The sequence below is a fragment of the Triturus cristatus genome, chromosome 10, assembly GCF_964204655.1.
Source record: "Triturus cristatus chromosome 10, aTriCri1.1, whole genome shotgun sequence".
NCBI lineage: Eukaryota > Metazoa > Chordata > Amphibia > Caudata > Salamandridae > Triturus > Triturus cristatus.
The window spans coordinates 616,582,523-616,605,224 of NC_140593.1; the positions used below are offsets into that span (position 1 = coordinate 616,582,523).

Consider the following 22,702-nt stretch of genomic DNA (forward strand, 5'->3'; position numbering starts at 1 on the left):
TTCAGACCCAGCTATATGCAAATCAATCTTCACCCTGCCCCAATGGGAACAGTCCAGCCCGAACTGCCAGGCCAGGTACACCCTGAACCAGAACACAAGCAGGGAGGATCTGGTCTGGCAGGTCAGACAGGACTGTTCCCATGAGGAGCAGGGTCAACACTGGTTTCCATATGGATGGGTCAAAACTGAGGTGTCATGGTGAGCGACAAAAGATAGATTGGGATGCGGCCCGAGTGACTGCCAGTTGCTGAGATTAATCCTTCACCTTGTTGTTTTTGCATTTGATGCCTAAGTGTGACAGGTATGTTCAGACATGGGTCTGGGTTCACTGTGCCACTGGAACCAATCTATACCTGGCTGAAGAGCCCAAAATAAGGAGAAACTGGTCCTAGGTCGCTTGTGTTCTGGTTCAGGGAGGACCGGGACTGGTACTTCAGGCTGGACTGTTCTCATGATGAACAGGGTCAAGACTGGTTTGCAAACGGCTGGGTCCAAACGAGGTGGCAGGTGAAAAACAATGAATTGGGATGTGGCCTGATCGATTGCCAATGGCTGGGATTAATTCAAGTATTCCATCCATCACTGTGTTGTTTTTGCAGTTGACACATAAGTGTGCTGTGTATGCCCAGACATGGATCCCGGGCTCACTGTGCCATTGGAACCAAGCTATACCTGGCTGAAGAGACCTAACTAGGGTGAAACCGGTCCTACGTTGCTTATATTTTGGTTCAGAGAGGACCTGGCCTGGCAATTTGGGCTGGACTGTTCCCATGAGGTGCAGGGTCAAGACTGATTTGCATATGGCTGGGTCCAGACTGAGGTGGCATGGTGGGTGAAATATGATGGATTGGGATGCGGCCCGGTTAATTGCCAGAGTCTGAGAGTAATTCAATACATCACCTTGTTGTTCGTGCAATTGATGCCCTAAGTGCCCCGGGTATACCAAAACGTGGGTTCCGGGCTCACTGGGCCATTGGACCCAATCTACACCTACCTGAAGAGCCCTAACTAGGGCAAAACTGGTCTTAGGTTGCGTTATTGATTTGAGATTATTATTCAACAAGGTATGAAGAACATTTAATTTCTTTTACACAGGAGAGCACATAGAAGACACATAACAGCTCCCGGACAACAGGAGCCGTAGCTATTGAATGCCCAACTGGGAAGGGACACCGAAAGGAGAGGGAACGTGCATGTGAAATGTCCTTAGGCACCCACTGTGCTATGTAAATCGCAATGTTCATGAGTTGTACTATGTACGGTTCATTATATAATTGAAAATACAAAGTTGTTCATTTCTGAGATCAGGGAAAAGACTGCAACAGTGTTTTAAGATCACTTTATTTCCCTGGGCCTCAGTTGACTTTGAAAGCCGGTCCAGTACTCTAAACACTATGTGAGTTATGATAAGTGACAAATTCTGTCCTTTGACAGAAACAATATCCTAGCACATTCCCCTCTCGCGCCTACAGTGATAGCGATAGCGATAAAAAACCTGACCAAAGCAGACGCCACATCCAGTGACATGGTGGTCATCATGTATAATGGTTCTGACTGTTCAGAATCTTCCAAATAATCATGTTCAGAGCTCTCCATTTGTCTAATATGTTTCATTTTTCCTCTTGTTTGCGTTTTCCATGTCTTTTCGGTATCTCTCCGCTTTAACTTGCAAAATGGCTTAATTTTCCACATTCTTTACCCTGCTGTCCTAATGCCGGACCTGTGTTTGAGTGTGGAAATTATAATCCACATCTGTAGCATACCCTTTTGTCTTTCTGTGAGAAATGTATCTTATCAGCTTTGCTGTCCTTTTTAACCATTTGTCTGACTTGTTCCATTGCTTTTATTCTACCGTGTTCCATATTAGTAGCATGCTTCTTAGGCTGCACTTCAATTCGAGCCATTTGAAGAATTGTGTGTAAATCATGTGGTTTTTCCAGTAGTTTTTTTTCTGAACTCTAGTGAATTGCCTCCATGAATGATTCACAGTCTAACTGTTTCTTTGTTGTTAAATGTGTTAAATTTACAAAACATTACTAACTTTCTTAATTTCGTCACATATTCATCAATAGTTTCATCCTCTTGTTGAGAGGCCATTTTAAAATTATACTTTTCAAAATGCAAATTTCTTTGCGGATCAAATTTTTTATTTAGACATTTCAGAAGTCATTTATACATGTTCTTGTCTGCATCAGGGAATATTACAATTTGATCTTCAGCTTCATCGCTGTCGGGTTCCAGCTTCCCTCCTCCCGAGCAGTTGTGTCAGGCATCGCCTCACGGGACCTCCCCTCTCTTTCCCTTACAGCCCCCGATCGTGGACTAAAACTGGAAAGACCAAGACGAGTATTACTCACACAGGACTGGCTCTTTAACACCCAACTGCAGGAGGACTCTAGCCACGCCCCCTGGGGGTGGGATCACGCAACGTCAGTCCCGGATAAGACCACCGGGACCTATCGAGAGGAGGAACATACCCGGAAGGAGTAAGAGAACCAGAGCGAGACCACAGAGGAACCGAACACCGCGAGAGGGAAGGAGTAGTCGGAGCGGCCCGCATGAACCGGACGTGGAGAAGCCAGGAGGCAACCTACCCCATGCAGCACCGTGCCACGTTCCCGGAGGAACGTGGCTTGAGCAGTTACGAGCGCGCTTCCTGGTAACAGGGAAAAGGGTGGAGACACCGTCAGAAAGGGCTGGGGAGGCTTCTGAGACCTCACGGCATACTGAGGCTGCCACCTAGGATAGGCCCTGGTGCACCCCCACCTTCTTGCCTTCGTGACAGTTTTTTCCCCCTGCACCAGCCCCAGATAGCCGGGTGAATACTCCCTCACTCCCTTCCTCTATTTTGTGCAAAGGTACGACACTAACAGAAGTGCATTTCTTTCTCTTCTTTTCCCCCGTACCTGATCCGAGTCCCGGAGGGAACCACATCCAAAGCGACGCCAAGGAGGGAGAGGAACCGATCCCCCTGAAGACGACATCACCACCCAACATATTATTTTGTGTACTTTTGTGAGACAGGCCCCAAAGACTGAATAAACTAAGAGTTTACCGCATATCCTGTTGTCACGTGTTTCCTGCCCAGCGCGACTTGTGGTGGAGAATGAGGGCAACATGACTTCCATTGGAGGCCCTTATACAACATTTGGTTGAAGGGCAAAAGAAACTGGAATGGGCGGTAGAACGTCAAATGAACTCGCCCAAGCGGACCGAGATACATTTAAGGACCTGATGAAGTCCCAGCTGGACACTCTAGTAAGGGGCACCGAAGAACAGCAACAGGCCGCCACAGCACATAAGCTCACCAAGGGATTCACGGCAGCACCAAACGTCTCTCTGCAGAAATATGTGTCAGGACCGGACCCGGATGCCTTTGTCCTGAATTTTGAGAGGGCGGCCAGGGCATCAGGTTGGCCCATAGGGAATGGCCTTTCTTCCTTGCCCCCTTGTTGTCAGGTGAAGCCCAGGCAGCATATCAGGTCGCAAATGCTGGGGGTGTTTTTCCCTACGAAGAGATAAAGGCCATCATCCTGGACCATCTGGGGATGGACTCGGAGGTGTATAGGCTTCGATTCAGAAAGGAGAATGGTTCCCGTGGGACAACTGTCGGGTACCCCACAAGACTTACTTTTGCTTGCGAAGTGATTCCGCAGAGACGACAGGAGCACCCGTCCTTGTCCCCACCTGACCTCCCCTGGGACCAGGACCCAACAGGGATGAGATGGGCGCAAGGAAAGGAGCCAGAAAACGGGGATGAGTTGGTAATGCGTGGAAGGTGCTGCGCAGGATATTCCGGGGGCAACTGGAAAACAGAACAAGAATATAATAGGTAAAGATCCCCTGCTTTCGCCCTTTATCAAACCTTCCCTAAAACACACACAAGCGTTATCCTGCCAGGACTCACCGGTGTGTCTGCTGCTCACGGTCTCCAACTTTTCGTATTGCTTAATACGGAACTGAATACTCCAGGAGAGCTCCCCAGCATGGACCCCCTGTGAAGCAAGAGCATGCGCTCCTGTGAGGGTTCGAGGAACTGAATGATGAATCGCCCCTGCGCTAGTCACAATGAAAGAAGGATTGCACAATGCTCTGACTCCCTATAACGTAAGATGTAGCGCTCCTGCGCTGTTGGCAAAAGAAAACAAGCCTGTTGGCGTTCCAGTGAGGAAACCAGAAAACACAAGGTCAGCGCTCCAGCGCGGTGAGATGAAACACAGTAATTAGCGCTCCAGCGCGGTAGCGAAGAAAAAACAATATACGCGCTCCAGCGCGGTGATACTAATACCCAAAAGCTAAAACAAGAGATGCGCTCCAGCGCGGTGAACAGGAAACCGCAGGTGTTACCGCTACAGCGCAATAACCAGGAACACAAGTTAACGCTCCAACGCGTTTAGCAACGAAATAGACTGGTGCTCACAAAACGGTGGGTTACTGGAAACTCCCACTCGACGTGAGCCTCTGACGAAATCTGAAGCACAGAGCCGGCGGGAAGCGCGAGCTAAAAGCGTTTCCCCCGGAAGTGCTTCAGTGCTCTGCAGGAACTAGACCGGGGCTCATCTTCCAACCGGAAGTGAGTATCCCGGCAGTGTTGTGTGTGTTTACAGGATGTCGGGGGAACGGCAACCGCTGCGAACCCGACAGAACCCCCCCCTAAAACAAGCCCCCCACCGAAACCCCGGACCTCAGAAAGGGCAAGCAGGGCGAGGGCTCAGGGGGTGACTCAGATGAAAAGCACGGACCAGAAGGGGAGCATGACGGACATGGGACAATGGTTCCCAGGATCGTTCATCTGGGCCGTAACCCCTCCAGTCCACCAAGTAGAAGAGTTTACCCCGGACACGGCGAGACCCCAAGATGGCCCTGTCCTCATACTCAACATGGCCCTCCACCACCACCGGAGACGGAGGAGAGGGAATCGGTGCACCAGAGCGGACCGCCCGCAGAAGGGAGACATGGAAGACCGGGTGGATCCGCATGTGTGGAGGCAGCGAGAGCTTCATGGCCACAGGGTTGATCACCTTCTCGATGGGAAAGGGACCCACAAAACGAGGCAACAGTTTCTTGGGACCATGCACGTTGAGGTGCCGAACGGACAACCACACCTTGTTGCCCAAACGGTAGTCGGGCTCCTTCTGTCTGTGTGCGTCGGCATGCGCCTTGTAGGTGTCTTTAGCTTTTGCCAACTCAAACCGCGCCTGCTGCCAGAGGTTGCGCAGGGACTCATGATAAGCACGCACCGATGGTAACTGGCTGTCCCGAGGTACCTCCCAAGCAGTGGTGCGGGGGTGACGGCCGTGAAGACAAAAGAAAGGAGACATGCCTATGGCCGAATGTTTGCTGTTGTTGTACGCGAATTCCGCCATCCATAACACCGCTGACCATTCCTTCTCCACCATCAGAAGCAAACAACGGAGGTACTGTTCCATGGTGTGGTTCGTTCTCTCCGCCTGACCGTCGGTCTGAGGATGATAGGCGGAGGATAAGCGTACGTCCATCCCGAGGATGGTGCACACCTCCTTCCAGAAACGGGACACGAATTGAGAACCCCGGTCCGTTATGACCACCGAAGGGATGCCATGGAGGCGGACCACCTCGTGAACGAAGACCAAAGCCAGCTCTGTCGCGGTGGGCACCTTCAACAAGGGTATAAAGTGCGCCATTTTGGATAGGTGGTCAACGATGGTCCTGTGAGGCGTCCGCTTCCACTATGAAGGGCTGCTCGGTGTCAGGATGCACCAGTACGGGGGCGATGGTGAATCGTCTCTTGAGTTCTTGGAGGCGCTGTCAGCGTTCTGGTCCCACCCAAACTGTACTCCTTTCCGTAACAAGCGCGTGATAGGAGCTACCAGAGCGGAAAATCCTGTGATGAACCTACGGTAGTAGTTGGCAAAACCTATGAACCGCTGGACCCCTTTTACGGATTCCGGAGAAGGCCAAGTCAAGATGGCGTCGACTTTCTTGTTGTCCATCTGGATGCCTGCCGGAGTGATGATGTGCCCCAGGAACTCCACCGAGGTGACGTGAAAGACGCTCTTCTCCAGTTTGACGTATAAACGATGTTCCCCTAGTCGTTGGAGGACTGCGCGCACGTGCTGTACGTGGTCCTTGATGGTTCGGGAATATATCAGGATATCGTCTATATAGACAATACAGAAGACGTCTATGAAGTCCCTCAACACCTCGTCTATGAAGAATTGGAACGCTGCGGGGGCATTACAGAGTCCGAAAGGCATCACTTGGTATTCGAACAGACCAAATTTCGTCCGGAAAGCGGTCTTCCATTCGTCTCCTTTCCTAACTCTGACGAGGTGGTAGGCACCCCGCAGGTCGAGCTTCGTGTAGACCGATGCGTCTTTTACTTGCTCCAGAAGGTTTGAGATCAACGGTAGAGGGTATCGGGTTTTTACGGTGATGGCGTTCATCGCCCGAAAGTCAATACAGGTCCTCAGATCGCCTTCCTTCTTCGACACGAAGAAAAGAGGAGAGGAAACCGGAGACCTGGAATGGCGAATAAAGCCGTTGTCCAAGAACTCATCCAAATACGAACGAAGGTGAGTATTCTCCTTCTCTGTGAGAGAATATATCCTGCTGCAAGGCAGCGTGGAGCCAGGGATCAAATCAATGCGGCAGTCGAACTATCGGTGAGGAGGCAGAGTGTTGGCCCCCTTCTTATCGATCGAACACCTCCGCTAGGTCCTGATACTCCTCTGGTATGTTTGCTTGGGAAACCGTCCCCATGCCATCTATCGGTAAGGACCGCGCCTGTATGGAGCGAGTCCCTGTTAGATTGTCCTTCATGTAACAGGTAGTACAGCAGTATTCAGAATCCAGGTGTATTGTTCTGGCCACCCAATCGATCCGGGGATTGTGCTTCACTAACCATGGTAACCCCAGGATGATCTTGAATTGAGGAGCGTCGATGACGTCGAAACAAACAGCCTCAGCGTGCTGGTTGACAAAGGACATGATCATGTTCTCTGTTTGATGCCTGATAGGACCGGAAGTCAAATCCGTTCCGTCAACAGCCTTGACCGTTTCAGGTTGCTCCTTAGCTACTGTGGCTATGCCCAAGGTGCATAGATAAACGGTGTCAATAAAGCTGCCTGTCGCACCGGAATCCAGCATGGCAGTAACCGACCAGGTTCTGCCCGCCTGATTTTGTAAGGTGACTTCTATTCCTACGTGACGACTGCCGTCCAGTACTGCAGGGATCGCTGAGGTGTTATACGAAGAACCCAGAGGACGGATCCCCTTGTCTACTGGGTTGTCTCGTTTCCCATCAAATCACTTTTGGTAACGGGTAACGCAAACGGCCTTCTGCCTCTTGTTTTGGAGGGTTTCACTGGACATTCCCTGACGAAATGTCCGCTCTTCCCACAATAGAGACATTGGTTCTGTTTTCTCCTTTTTTCTCTCTCTTGACTGGTCAACGGCCCTCTTATGCCCCCTATCTGCATGGGTTCGGATGTGTCACTTGGAGGTGTTGCTTCCTCTTTGGCCTTTTCGGCGCCCTTATCTCCGCTGGACAGGAAACGATGGTCGCTGTTTCTCCCTTTATCGGTCCTTCTTTCCTGTAGTCGGAAATTCATCTTCACCACTAAGTCTATAAAAGGACCTATTTCCTCAGGCGGGTTGGGCAACTGGGAGATGAGATCCTTCAGATCTTCCCGTAGGCCTCGGTAGAAAACTGACACCTTTTTATCTTCTGGCCAATGGGCCTCGATGACAAGCCGGCTGAAGTGGGTGATGTAATGTAGCAGGTCTTGATTACCTTGCTTTAGGTTTAGCAACTCATTGTCTGCGGCCTGTACAAAGGTGTGACGGGCGAACATACGCCGCATGGTTTCCTGGAATGTCGGCAAGTGGTGAAGCATGGGATCGTCGTTTTCCACAAATGAAATGGACCACTGAGCTGCGTCTCCCCCCATGTATGATAAGATGTAAGTGATCTTGGATGCGTCATCGGGAAAAGCCGTGTTTCTGGCCATGAAGTGCAAATGGCATTGGTGGATGAAGATCCCATACTTGGTACTGTCGCCGTAGAAACGTTCAGGTGGTGCCAGTTGTACAGGATGGGGTGTGACGACTTGTATGGCAGTGCTCGGGTCGGTGGCAGCGGAGGGCCCCCCAAAGGTGAAGGTTGGTGGGCGCAACAACCCTTCTTGTATGACTCTGGGACTAGGAGTGGTTCCCCAAGGACTGGTGACCCCGGACGCCACTTGACTCTGTAGGGTAGTGATATCGTGGCGTAGACTTAGGTTCTCGGTTTGCATGGCAGCCAGCATGACTGCTATGTCGCGCAAGGTGACCTCCTGGTCGCTCATGTCGTCTGGGTGGAATAGGTAACGTGGGCTTCAGATTCTGTCGGGTACCCCACAAGACTTACTTTTGCTTGCGAAGTGATTCCGCAGAGACGACAGGTGCACCCGTCCTTGTCCCCACCTGACCTCCCCTGGGACCAGGACCCAACAGGGATGAGATGGGCGCAAGGAAAGGAGCCAGAAAACGGGGATGAGGTGGTAATGCGTGGAAGGTGCTGCGCAGGATATTCCGGGGGCAACTGGAAAACAGAACAAGAATATAATAGGTAAAGATCCCCTGCTTTCGCCCTTTATCAAACCTTCCCTAAAACACACACAAGCGTTATCCTGCCAGGACTCACCGGTGTGTCTGCTGCTCACGGTCTCCAACTTTTCGTATTGCTTAATACGGAACTGAATACTCCAGGAGAGCTCCCCAGCATGGACCCCCTGTGAAGCAAGAGCATGCGCTCCTGTGAGGGTTCGAGGAACTGAATGATGAATCGCCCCTGCACTAGTCACAATGAAAGAAGGATTGCACAATGCTCTGACTCCCTATAACGTAAGATGTAGCGCTCCTGCGCTGTTGGCAAAAGAAAACAAGCCTGTTGGCGTTCCAGTGAGGAAACCAGAAAACACAAGGTCAGCGCTCCAGCGCGGTGAGATGAAACACAGTAATTAGCGCTCCAGCGCGGTAGCGAAGAAAAAACAATATACGCGCTCCAGCGCGGTGATACTAATACCCAAAAGCTAAAACAAGAGATGCGCTCCAGCGCGGTGAACAGGAAACCACAGGTGTTACCGCTACAGCGCGATAACCAGGAACACAAGTTAACGCTCCAACGCGTTTAGCAACGAAATAGACTGGTGCTCACAAAACGGTGGGTTACTGGAAACTCCCACTCGACGTGAGCCTCTGACGAAATCTGAAGCACAGAGCCGGCGGGAAGCGCGAGCTAAAAGCGTTTCCCCCGGAAGTGCTTCAGTGCTCTGCAGGAACTAGACCGGGGCTCATCTTCCAACCGGAAGTGAGTATCCCGACAGTGTTGTGTGTGTTTACAGGATGTCGGGGGAACGACAACCGCTGCGAACCCGACAACAACCCCAAGACACTGTTGTTTAAACTAAATCTCGCGGCCGATAAGTGGCTTAAACCCGCAGACCGCACCAAGGAGGAAATAATGAACGCCATCTACTTGGAGCAATTTTTGGAGGCCTTGTCATACCCCACTCAGCGGTGGCTGAAACAACACACCAACCTCACGGCAGAACAGGCGGTAGCAATGGCGACTTCCGTCGCTCGTGCTCAACCTTGCACCGTGACCTGGGAACCAGATCGGACCCACAGAATGCCTCCTACCCCCTGGAAACCCCTTAGACCTATTAAAGAACCCAAGAAGGTGAGAGGCCCAAGACCTGAATTGCCCTCACACCATGGATCCCCGTTTTTTCGACTGTGGAGAGTGGGGCCACGTAGCCCAGGCCTGCCCAAGGAGAAGACCAGATGAACCGATGGACGTCAGTTACGTTCCCAGTAATCTTCTCTACACCGAGGAGATGGGAGCCTGCTTCTATGTAAGTTTACGTGTTAACGGGTCTCTTGTGACCGGTCTCCTTAACTCAGGGTGCCGTCAGTCGGTGATCAGAAGCAAGCTAGTCAGACCCAGTCAGGTATTCCCGGGTAAACAGATACTTATCCGTACTGAAGTGCCCTGGTCGCTCCCTCTCCATGGTCACAGTGGGCGTTCTTCCTTCTCTTCCGGAGAAATTGATCCTGGGTATAGACAATCCAAACTTCTTGTCCCTCTTTTTAGGTAAGTTGCGGAAAAGTCAAGGAGACCCTGTCGCTCACCAAGCTCACGCCCCTACAGCCCTTCAATCCCAAGAGCCCTGGCAAATAGACAAGGACTTTCGTTGGGCTCAAAGCAACAATGCCACCCTATCCCATGCCTGGCAGGAAGCTCGCTTGACCCCGACCAGACCAAGGACAACCTATCCCTGTTTTCAGATCTCCAAAGGTCTCCTGTACAGAGTGGCTGGGCCTGTTGATAACGCACAACTGTTGGTCCCCCACGAGTTCCGTGAACAGATACTATTCTTCGCCCACTCCCACTTATTGGCTGGTCATTCGGGGGCCCTAAAAACCACTCAGAACCTTCTCAGGTTTTTCTATTGGCCAGGTATCTATGCACACATAAAGAAATATTGCCAGGAATGCCCGCTCTGTCAAAAGAAAAATCTGTACCGTCCCCCTCCAGTCCCTCTTTAGCCCTTGCCTATAGTAAGCAAACCCTTTGAAAGAGTGGGCATGGACCTGATGGGCCCTTTACCCACATCAACAAAAGGGTTCCAGTACATGCTAGTGTTGGTAGACTATTGTACCTGATTCCCAGAGGCCTTCCCCCTCAGGGCTCCCACTACCTCTAACATCGCAGACAAGCTATTGGAATATTTCTCCCGGGTGGGTTTTCCCCATCAAATCCTAACTGTTCAGGATACACCATTTGTCTCAAAACCTATGTTCCAGGTCTGTAAAATGTTAGATGTGAAGCACATAAAGACTTCCGTGTATCACCCACAGACCAATGGACTGGTCGAAAGGTACAATGGGACCCTTAGGTTGACCCTGAAGAAGTTGCTTTCGGTGAAGGTAAGAACAGGTACCGTATTCTCCCTCTCGCTCTCTTTATCATTCGAGGACAGGTTCAGACCAGTCTGGGGTGCTCCTTATTCGAGTTGCTCTATGGACGATAGCCTAGGACCTTGCTGGAAATGACACGAGAGACCGGGGAGAACGAGAACAACAAAACCAGTGAACTTCTAGAGTACATCCAACGTCTTCGTTCCTGGATAGAAAAACTACGGGATCTAGCCCACACAAACCTGGAGAAAAACCAAGCACGCCAAAAACATGTCTATGACAAGGGAACTGAGTGGAGAACCCTGCAGGTGAATGACTGGGTACTCATTCTCCAGCCAACCTCTCTCTCCGCGGTCAAAAGGGAAGGGAAGGGCCCCTACAAGGTGGTAGCCACCATAGGGAAGACCCCCTGTAAACTCCAGCTTGGTCCCAACAAGTACCAGATGTACCATATAAATTTACTCAAAAAATGGATAGGGCCTCTACCACAGAACAGCCACCTGATCCTGTCCACAAAAAGTATATCCTGTACATTGGAGAATCTGGTACTCAATGACTCCCTGACAAAAGACCAACACACAGCCAATTAGACGTACTGGAATCTCATGCTTCCCTTTTATCTGACCTCCCTGTAAGGACCAACCTGGTAGAACACCATATTGAGACAACCCCTGGGAAGGTGGTCCACCAGTGACCCTATACCGTCTGCTCGTCGGGTGCCCATTGCTGAGGAAGTCAAAAAGATGCTACATATGGGCGTAATCTGCCCATCACGGAGCGAGTGGACCTCCCCCATTGTTATGGTACCCAAACCGGATTGGTCTGTCCAGTTCTGTATCGACTTCGGCCAGATAAACGCCATTTCCAAACTGGACGCTTACCCCTTGCCCAGTCCTGTTTTGGTCTCCCCTGACTATAACCGGCCCTTCATTTTGCAAACTGATGCCTCTGATGTCGGCATCGGGGCAGTCCTTTCTTAGGTCTCAAAGGACGGACATGAAAGGCCCATTCTCTTTGTCCGCCGAAAGCTGTTTCCCCGGGAACAACATTACCCAGTTATAGAGAAAGAATGTTTGGCCGTCAAGTGGGCTATTGAGAAACTCCGGTACTATTTAGAAGGCAACAGGTTCATCCTGTTCACCGACCATGCCACCTTGGTCTGGATGAGTAGGAACAAAGGCAATAACCCCCGGGTGATGCGCTTGTTCCTGTCCCTCCAGCCCTTCTCCTTTGAAGTATGGCACCGAAAGGGGATGCATAATTCCAATGCGGACTTCCTCTCCCGTATTCCCTTCATCCCCGAACAGGAAGACTCTAGGGGAGGGGTATGTTGGGTTCCAGCTTCCCTCCTCCCTGAGCAGTTGTGTCAGGCATCCCCTCACAGGACCACCCCTCTCTTTCCCTTACAGCCCCAGATCTTGGACTACAACTGGAAAGACTAGGACGAGTATTACGGCACACAGGACTGGCCATTTAATACCCAACTGCAGGAGGACTCTGGCCCCGCCCCCTGGGGGTAGGATCACGCAACGTCAGTCCTGGATAAGACCGCCGGGACCTATCGAGAGGAGGAATATACCTGGAAGGAGGAAGAGAACCGGAGCGAGACCACAGAGCCGGAGCTGAGGAGCCGGACGCCGAGAGAGGGAAGTAGAAGTCAGAGTGGCCCGGACTAACCGGACGTGGAGAAGCCAGGAGGCCACCGACACAACGCAGCGCCCTACCACGTTCCTGGAGGAACGTGGCTTGAGCAGGTACCACGTGCTTACTGGGAACAGGGAAAAGGGTGGAGATGCCGTCAGAAAGGGCTGGGGAGGCATCCGAGACCTCGCGGCATACTGAGGCTGCCACCTAGGATAGGCCCTGGTGTGCCCCCCACCTTCTTTTCTTCAGTGACGTTTTTTCCCCCTGCACCAGCCCCAGATAGCCGGGTGAATACTACCCCACTCCCTTCCCCTATTTTAGGCAAAGGTCCACCACTAACAGAAGTGCATTTCTTTCTCTTCTTTTCCCCCGTACCTGACCCGAGCCCCGAGGGAACCACATCCAAAGCGACGCCAAGGAGGGAGAGTAACTGATCCCCCTGAAGACGACGTCACCACCCAACATATTATTTTGTGTATTTTTGCAAGACATTCCCCAAAGACTGAATAAACTAAGAGTTTACCGCATATCCTGTTGTCACGTGTTTCCTGCACAGCACGACAATCGCCTACCAAGTTAAGTAATAGGTCCTTAGCTTGATCATAAGTGTATCCTTTGCAAGTTGCTTTCAGGAAGTGTTCAAATCTCCTTCCCATCTCTGAGCAAGTTTGTTGATCTGGTATGTCAAACGTTAAAGGTCAATGAAAAATGATGCTGGAAATATTCTCTTTATCTTGAATGTATATATCATCCATTTGTGTGTTTGCCGTTGCGGTTGAGCTTTCACCCTCTTCCAAAATATTCTAAATAAATGCATGTATAAAATTATATAAGTTTATATAAATGTTCCTTATTTTTAAGGAAAATCCCCTGTTTTTTTAGATCTGTTCACTTTTTGTATTGTTTGTAAGGAAAATATGCTTGTTTTAATGTGCATTTAACTGTTACCTGGCCTTAAGATGGTTTGCTCCATAGGAACCAATTGTTGAGCCTGACTCAAAGATGGCCTCTGAGATTTCTAAGATGTCCACCTTTGTTACAACTTGTGCTTCATACGCACTCTGTTCCTCTTATGTGTCTCCGTGGGTGGGTAATTTGACCCCCTAGGCATTTTTCCTCCTCACCCAGGTTGTTGACAATTCTTAGTGATGCACGGTATGGGAGGGAGAGCACAGGGGGGAGGGAGTTTATTAATAATATATATTTTTTTTAAAGTTACATTTACCTGCAGCTGCCGGCTGCCTCCTGCGTCGCCCCTCCTCCTTCCTGGTCCCAGCAGACACTGGGACTACATCACAGACTCTCTGTGCAAACCCTGCACTACTCTCATTCTATGAGAGCAACGCAGGGATTGGCATGAGCAGGCTGAAAAGAGGCTCCACTCAGGACAGGGAGTCTGTGCTGTTTCTCCAGCCCGACTGTTCAATACAGCCGGGTTAGAGAAACCTACGTGCAAATATGTGTTTGGATGGACTGAGATGACCGGCCAAACACACAGGCGCACTCCTCCCCCCTCCCATGGCCCTGGCCGCACCCCTCACTACTGCACGCTGGCTCAGTGGGCAACTGAAAAATAAAATGATGAAAGCATATTGTTTTATTTTTCAGGTACTTGCTCTGAGCCAGTGGGGAGACACTCCTCTGCCATTGCGGAGGAGCCCCCCGTGGTCTAGGAACCATATGTGTTAATATAAGTCTTAACCTCGTTGTATGTTTCCTTTGTTGAATGTACATGCGGCTATTGGATGTTCTGACTGGAATCTGAGTTGGTGTCATTACGTGAAGGGATTACACAAGTAACACATCAAGAGTTGCCTAGTATCCAAGAATGTTCCTTTCTTTTAATACCTTCTTCCCCCTTCACCCTTAAGGCTAATCGGTCACCCTAATTGCTAATTTAGTTTGTAGGGTTAGCCTGGAGGTGAGAGGATGGACTATCTCTGTTCACATGGAACCTGGGTTTCGGGTGAGTGGGACTGTGACAGCCATGAATGACATTCAAAATATTGCATTGTTTCTTTAAACAAGTGAATTCGTTTAATTTGAATACTCGTCTAGCACACATGCGCTCGTGATCACCGATTCATACCTCAGATTGGCAAGAGCTGCATGCGTGCTTAAATAGATCTATTGCTTGCGCTCTTACCGATAATTTGTTGAAATTACAGGCAATTCTTATGCATTTCTTCCAAGTAGAGACTGTGGGTACTTTGTGGTCACTGCAGTGGAAGACACCCAGAGATACTATCTGGTATTAGACTTTACAGGGAAGATGTCTACAAGCTGTCATGCGACTTTCCCAAATCAGATCCTACATTCCCCTTTGCTACCATTGTTCCCTCAAAGGTCTCTTAAAACCCATGGCCAATCCCGACTATCAGCGTTTCCTACTACAACAAGCACAAAAGGGCTCAATGGAGTCTGGCAAAGGCTCAGCTTGAGGAGTTAGCCAACAAGTGCTCTTTTCGGAACAAAATGGAGGAAATCAGGATGCAGTTAATTGACTGCAAAGCTTAGACCAGGCAAATCGCTACAAGACATTATGACCTTGGGGCACTCCAAGTAACTATTGAAAGCCATAGCATTCAACAGGGAGGCTGCTTTGCATAAACCTATAAATACCAAGCCGATAAACCAGATCACCAAGGAGGAGTAATCACAGAAGGCTGACAGGCCACGCTGCCCATGGGGTACCTGCAGAGGACCATTTCCCCACTTAGGTGATTCCCCACCAGTGGAAAACAATACATGGCGTGTGGGATGATGAATCATTCTGGAGAAGTGTGACGATCGTTCCGGGACCCAAAGGCAACTCTCTAGAAAACAGTGCATGCTGTCACACCCCTAGCAAGTGACTCATTAGATGGTGACATGGATGATGATGAGGCAGAAGGAAAAGTACACACAGTCTGTGACACTTATCGGCACCATACCAAATCCCGCCTATCCCCAAAGTGCCAGATACTGGTTGGTGGCTTTCGATGACCGCTATCATTGGCAGGAGATCATCTATCAATGTGATGGACAAACAAGTTTAAGACACCCTAAGAACCCAACCGATGTCACACCCATGATGGTCAAGGTCTACCCTTATAAACACCCAACTCCTTTGCCGTTGGCAGAGCTTTTCAACCCAGACATCGCCTACAAATGCCATTGCACCTAAGCAAAGGTATATGTCACACAAGGGGTCACACTGAAGGAAGTGACCCAATTAGGGCCACCCGGGTCACTCGCCACCACCTCTCAGCCTTCCACAGAGAAGAGTTGGTCAGACAGTAGAGAATACAAAGCAAGTATATTTATTCAGATACACTTGAGTAGAGTCCAGTCTGACTAGCCTCCTGGGATTGCTGCAGAAGGACTGACTTCAGCAAGCATGGTGATACATTATGTACTATTCAAAACAAATAAACACACGCCTTGACTGGAAATTTACAGTTGGAGGCAGTTGGACAAAGAAGGTACAGAAGGATGAGTTTCAAACCTTAAACCTGGCACACACTATCTTAATGCCAAGGTCGTTCTGCCTGTGCCGCTGCTCTAAAGGTGGAAGCAGGCCTATCTAATGGGAAAGGTATGCGCTAATAAGAACAGTGTATTCATTAGTACAGCAAGGCTCAACCTTGGAAAAACGAAAACTATTGCAGCTGCTTTCAGCAGGGGCAGAGAGAGAAATTAGTTTTGATCATGGCTCAAAATGGCGGCTAAACATAAAATGGTGCCGCAAATGCTAACTTAAGATGCACAATACATAAACAGCACAGCTAAAACATTTTTATTCCAACAACATGCGTGCTACTAAGCCACCAAACAGCTGTGGGTTGTATAAAAAATATGGAGGCTTCTTTCTGTATACTGTGAACACAGGTTTGCTTGTTTTCGGTCATCGGAGCAATTGCAGTTTCATTGTTTTCCTATTGCTTTTTGACCCCACAGTCCAAACCTATTTTCTGAGACATTGTTGAGTGTCATTTTTAGGTCTCGGCAAGCGAAGGCTGCGCTTGCGCAGTTTCGCTTGCGAGATTTAATGTTTTTTAGTAGTGGGGCTTGAACCCGCCCCTCTTCTCCATTGGCTAGCCTCTTAAATGCAGGTCAGCCATTGGAGAAGAGCTTTGTCTGTCGAAACAAGCCCCGTCTTTTTCGGATTCGGGGCGTGTTTTTTCGCTTCTTTCTCTTTTTTAAGCCCCGCCCCTTTTACACTGGTGGGCGTGTTTGTATTTTTTTTTTTTTACAGGGACGTTCTTGTGTTTATTTTATATGAGCCAGGGAGGAAGGCAGGCGCGATGGGGCGGAATGCAGACTCGGCTCCCAATTCCCGCAGCCTCCTTTGTTCTCTGCTCGGGCTCTTCACAGCTGAGACGGAGTCCCATTGCACAGATGCCGAGCCGAGTCTCCAGGTGGAGGAGGGGAAACGAAGAAGGTAAACAAGCGCTCCAGCTAGTGAGCTACGGGGGCGCTGCAGAGTTTGGCGTGGACTGAATTTTACCCAAAGGTTCAGAAGCTTAAGAAATGTGACACTGAGCGCCCATTATGTGACTATGTTGGAAGCACAGTGCAAGCAGCATTAAAATACAACATATTTCCGGTTCTCGGCTCCTCAAAACTGATCTCGCGCTCTGTTCTTACAGCCTACCTCACCCTCCCCTTGGAAACCCGTGGCCAATGGCAATCTTTACGTGGAGGAGAGCGGCCTCATGGCCAGAGCGACTGACTTTGCGCTCGGAGGACCGTGTTTCAGTCTTGGTGTCGACTATTTTTTTTTTTTGCTGTTGCCTAATTATATAGCGCAAACTCGACCCGAAGGTATTGGAGCGCTTTACATAACACCGTATTTACATTACACATTCAGGCACGGGGAGATTAAGTGAGCCGGGGAGGAAGGCAGGCGCGATGGGGAGGAATGCAGCCTCAGCTCCCAATTCCCGCAGCCTCCTTTGTTCTCTGCTCGGGCTCTTCACAGCTGAGAGGGAGTCCCATTGCACAGATGCCGAGCCGAGTCTCCAGGGGGAGGAGGGGAAACGAAGAAGGTAAACAAGCGCTCCAGCTAGTGAGCTACGGGCGCGCTGCAGAGTTTGGCGTGGACTGAATTTTACCCAAAGGTTCAGAAGCTTAAGAAATGCGACACCGAGCGCCCATTATGTGACTATGCTGTAAGCACAGTGCAAGCGGCATTAAAATACAACATATTTCCGGTTCTCGGCTCCTCAAAACTGTTCTTGCGCTCTGTTCTTACAGCCTACCTCACCCTCCCCTTCCCTTGGAAACCCGTGGCCAATGGCAATCTTTACGTGGAGGAGGGCGGCCTCACGGCCAGAGCGACCGACTTTGTGTGTGGGAGGCTCTGTGTGTGTGTGTGTGTATATGTGTGCCTCTGTGTGTGTGGGTGGCTTTTTTTGTAGGTGGCTCTATGTGTGGATGGCTCTGTCTGTGTGTGGGTAACTCTGTGTGTGTGTAGGTGGCTCTGTGTGGGTGGCTCTATTTGTGTGTGGGTTGCTCTATGTGAATAGCTCTGTGTAGGTGGCTCTGTGTGGGTGGCTCTGTGTGTGTGGGTGGCTTTGTGTGTGTGGCTCCGTGTGTGGGTGCAAATGCAATAGGTCTCACATTTGAGAGAGATTAAGCTATTGACATTGTAAATAACAATGCTGTTTCTTTAAATGTTTTAAAAACAAAAACATAAACAAAAATAATGCCATGAGCAATGCCAATAGCTCTAACTTTAACCTCTTCAGTGCCCATGACGAGCTGGACTCGTCATGGGCCGCGGTAGCGCTGTGCCCATGACGAGTCCAGCTCGTCATGGACCCCGCCCGCTAATGCAACGGCCGGCACAGGGCGGGGAAAGGGGCGGGCACTGAAGGGGTTAACAAGGCCGAGACCATTGCATTGTAAATCCTTGTTACCTATGACTCAAGGTTGAAGAGCAGCTGGGAAAGTTGGAGGACGCAGAAATGATCAAAGCAGTAGAAGAGCCCATCCCCCTGGTGCCGCAAAACTTTGTGACCCAAAAACCCAAGCAGTCGGGCGAACTGAGACTGCGTGCACATACGTGTCCTAAATCAAGCCAACAAAAGGGCAAAGCATCTTACGCCAACAGTAGACAAACATTGGGAGTGAGTTGAGTGGAGCCTGTTGGTATTCCAAAATGGACTTGCAGTCCAGTTACCATTAGATCCTGCTAGACCTAGAGTTGAGGTACATTACCACCGTATCCACGCATCTTAGCCTCCACCAATGTCAGAGACTTCATTTTGGAATCTCAAGTGCAGCCAAGGTATTCCAAAGTACCATCAGAGAGGTGCTGTGTGGGCTGTACAGTGTTCTCTATGTAAGCGCTGACATTCTGGTGTTTGCGTCATCGCTAGAAGAGCATTTCATGCTTGGCACCAAAAAGGTGCTAAAAATGCCCCAAGGTATCAGCATCCTTGGGTACCGGTTTTCATTGGAATGGGCAGTCCCTGACTCTGCCGAGAAGAGAAACGTAAAAGCTGCACCTCTACCATCCTCAGTGATGGAGGTGAGGAGCTTCTTGGGTAGTAAATTATTGTGGAAAGTTCATAAAGAACTTACAATCGCTCCCCGCCCCACTATGTAATCTTACAAAGACTTGAGGAAAATCATGACGCACTTCCAGAGCACCAAGTAGGCCTTGTCTGCCAAGACCATCTTAGTGTTTTAGACCCAGGCAATCAGAATGAGATGTCAGGATATGCCAGTGCCACAGCCCTAGGGGGGGTGCTTTACCAAAAGCAGAGGTGCGGGAAGTGGGTTTCTGTAGTGTACGCTAGTTCAGCGTACACCCCTGCTGCTGCTGTCCTGAGGCGGACTTGTACAACAAGGTTTGGGGGTGCTCAGAGATAGCAACATACTGGAAAGCTAACTGAAGTCCTAGGAAGACCAGTGGAGATCTCCCCTAGGAGTGCACTACTGGGAATGCTGCGGGATTTGAGGGGCCACAGGGGCGACTGTGTGCTGGTGGGCATGACCACACTCTTGGCCAAAAGAGACATAGTACGCTATTGGACGGCCAAACTGACTCCTAATATCTCATCATGGATAGCGCCTATGTACTGGTGGGCCAAGCTTGAAGAACCCATATATAGGGACAGGGGAAGTCCAGGCAAGGACGACAAAATATGGGGCAATGGTAGAACTATTCTGGGATAATCAAATGAAGGGGATGGAAGATCGGGGAAACCTAGGGAACGAAAACTGGGGGGCATAAAGAGTGAATTCGACGTCTGTGGCATTATGGTGTGTTACCGAAACTAATAAATTTGGTTAGAAAAAAAATAGAACTTTCTTTAGGGTGCAGTGGGACTCTCGCACCTGCTGCACCATTGATACCCAAGTCCATACTATCTCTCTGCTGGGCCAGAAGTTCCTTCTGGGGACCCTGTGGCTGTTCGCGGTCCACGCAGGGGGCCTCTATAGGAGGGCAGCCGCCTTAGTGCCACATGATGGCACACGACGACAGTCTGGTGCTTTAGGGACTCCCTAGGGGTCCAACGCGTTCCACGTCATTTCCTGTGCGCTGGTGGGCGGGGAGCCAGGTATAAGTACCTCTCCCCCCACCTGGAGCTCTCTTTGCTGACAATCCTTCACGCCGTTTCCCTCCCTACCGCTTACCTGGCGTATATACAGGGAGTGGGGTGGGAGAGGCTGTTAACTTGTTATTCTGTGTTGCAGGTGGAGTTACAGGGCGGTCCAGAGGCTGGAAGGTACATAGGGGTACGATCTTCAGGAGCACAACAAGGGTGCAAAGGCCAAATATCCCCAGGAAGTCCTTGCGTTGGACCCTGGAGGAGTGACGGCGCCCCGCTAGTCCTACGGGCGGTTGTAAACCTGAGCAACCGGGGGCTGCCTGGATACCCTCCGCCCCCCTCAAGGGGCGTGAGTAGATGGGTGGACTGGCGGTCCACAGGTGGGAGGGGTAAACCCTCCCCCTAAAAATTGGTAAGCACCGATTGGCTAGTGCCACGGTGCAATTTGACTCTTCAGGTGGGCAGGCAGCAGAGGGGCTGCCTCCCCTTGGATCGCCCGTAAATTGACTCACCATGTTAGCATATTTCGGTATGCAAATAAACCTGCAGCGATTTTCTCCACGACAAAAGGTGTCTTGTGTGTTTATTTCATCAGGAGATTGCTGTATGTATGATGGGGCGTGTGTTGCCAATATTGGCACTATAGGAACAGCAGTCTCAGTCCAAATCACACAGTTCACTACATTAAAATGCAAGGAACAACACACGACGGTATACATCACAAGTGAAGTTGAACAAATACGATTCCATTACATTTCACGACGCCTCGTCGGGCGATGGCCTTGGGGAAGAAAAACGGTGGAATTATTTGGTGACAGTCAGCAGCACACAAGGGCCGAGCCGGTCAAGCATGCAATGCTTGCCATGCTCGCGAGGCGACTAGTCCTTTAAGAGCAGGGGGCGGGGCACGGGCCACCACATGTCTCTGTTTAAAGGGGCAAGGCAGGGAGGCTGGCCCCGCATTGGCAAAGTCACTTTGGGAGCAGTTTTGTTCACAGGGCACTTGTGGCAGCTGGCAGGCAGGGGCAGCTGGCACCTTAGACCTGGCGAAGAGGGGATGCTGCGACGGAAGGAGGGGTGCAGAAGGAACGAACGCCGGTAGGGATCCTCCCCGGGGGCGGCACGTACCGAGACAAGCATATGTGCATTAATATAGACTTTTGTCAAAGTTTAAACCTCCCTGTGAACCTCGCTGCTGTTCCTGGCTCTAGCTTTGAAGTGTCTGTGCCCTTTGCCTCACCATGTACACCATCACCAGGGGGCCCAGCAAGCTGGCCACACAGAGGCGGGCAGGTAAGTTCTCTGACACTTTTCGGAGGAATGACCACAAATGTTTTTTGATTAACTATACCGCTGACGTTATTGTCTACATTGTATTGGTACCTGTTTGGTGCTTTCTGACATCAATGCGAGACACAAAAAGATCTTTCTAAGTAGTCTGATCAATGTGTTTGTATAACGCTTCAAAATCTGTCGAGAAGCGCTGGAATTTGCACCGGGTTCCAAGCGCCTTTTAAAAAAAAAAAAAAAAAAAAAGGTTTCAAAGTAAAATGAATAATTCTAGCCATCATGCGAAATTCTGACATTTGTCCGTGAAATTACTCATTTTATCTTCGGTCTGAAATGTATAATCAGGTGGGCTGGCAACGATCCACTCCAATTCAGCTCCATGCAGAGGGTCAGCCGGGGCAGGCTGCGCTGGGAATGTCCAGGGGGTTTAACCTGTAAATGCATGTGGTTGTGACTTTTGTCAGAAGAGTATATTCAGATTGGATATCGTGTGTTGTGCTCACAGGTCTGAGCCCCGAGAGTTTCCAGAACACGGAGAGGGGGGGGGGGCAAGTGGGAGGCTCCGCGTTCTGCCTGCAGCCGGCTCTGCAAGCCAGCTCCACTCACACACGTGCTTTTTCCTTGGCAGGACCCACACAACAGATCGACAGCAAGCTGGTGGATTCGAAGGGCAGGGCAGACCCATCGTCGCCTTCCCCCGTGGCATCGTTCGCTTCTTCTTCTTCGTACAGGTGAGAGAAAACCCCCTGCTCGTTTAATCCCCATGCCTGCTGTCAGCCACCACCCTCCCCCACCCAGGGTGACCTTGCCTTTCGTACTGGGCTTCACCATCTTGCAGTCCTCGCATGCCCTCGGATCCCAGCAATCCGCACGGGAAGGGCGTGACAGCTCTTGTTGAATCCCCTTTTGTTCAGCTGATGAGGGGGGGGGGGGGGCGCTCTCCTGGGTGGGTTTTAGCCGGAAAGGTAGCTCAGTGTGTTCGTGCGCTTGCTGTTAGCGCTGTGCGAAACCTTGTTCACGAGTGCCTGCCCCGGCAAGATAGAGAAAAGGTACTTCAGTGTTTTCTTTAAGCCTCAATTGGTGACATTTCTTCAGCTGGTGATGGGGGCGCTCTCTTGGGTGGGTTGTAGTCGGAAAGGTAGCTCAGAGGGTTCATGCGCTTGCTGTTAGCTCTCTGCGAAACCATGTGAGCCTCGGTAGGTTAGTAAATGTATGTCAGTGTTTTCGTTAATCCTCATTTGGTGACTTATGCGCACAGTGCTGGCCCTGGGTTCCACCAC

General features: G+C 50.3%; 1 protein-coding gene across 1 annotated transcript in view; it reads left to right on the plus strand.

The window, feature by feature from the left end:
* Nucleotides 1-20,962: 20,962 nt before the first annotated feature.
* MCRIP2 (MAPK regulated corepressor interacting protein 2) overlaps nt 20,963-22,702 on the plus strand; it is a 145,273-nt gene continuing 143,533 nt past the window's right edge. The window contains exons 1-2 of the mRNA XM_085632147.1: nt 20,963-21,425; nt 22,051-22,153. Of these exons, the coding sequence (XP_085488273.1) occupies nt 21,374-21,425; nt 22,051-22,153 (155 nt within the window). The 5' untranslated portion in view covers nt 20,963-21,373. The remainder of the gene's footprint in view (nt 21,426-22,050; nt 22,154-22,702) is intronic.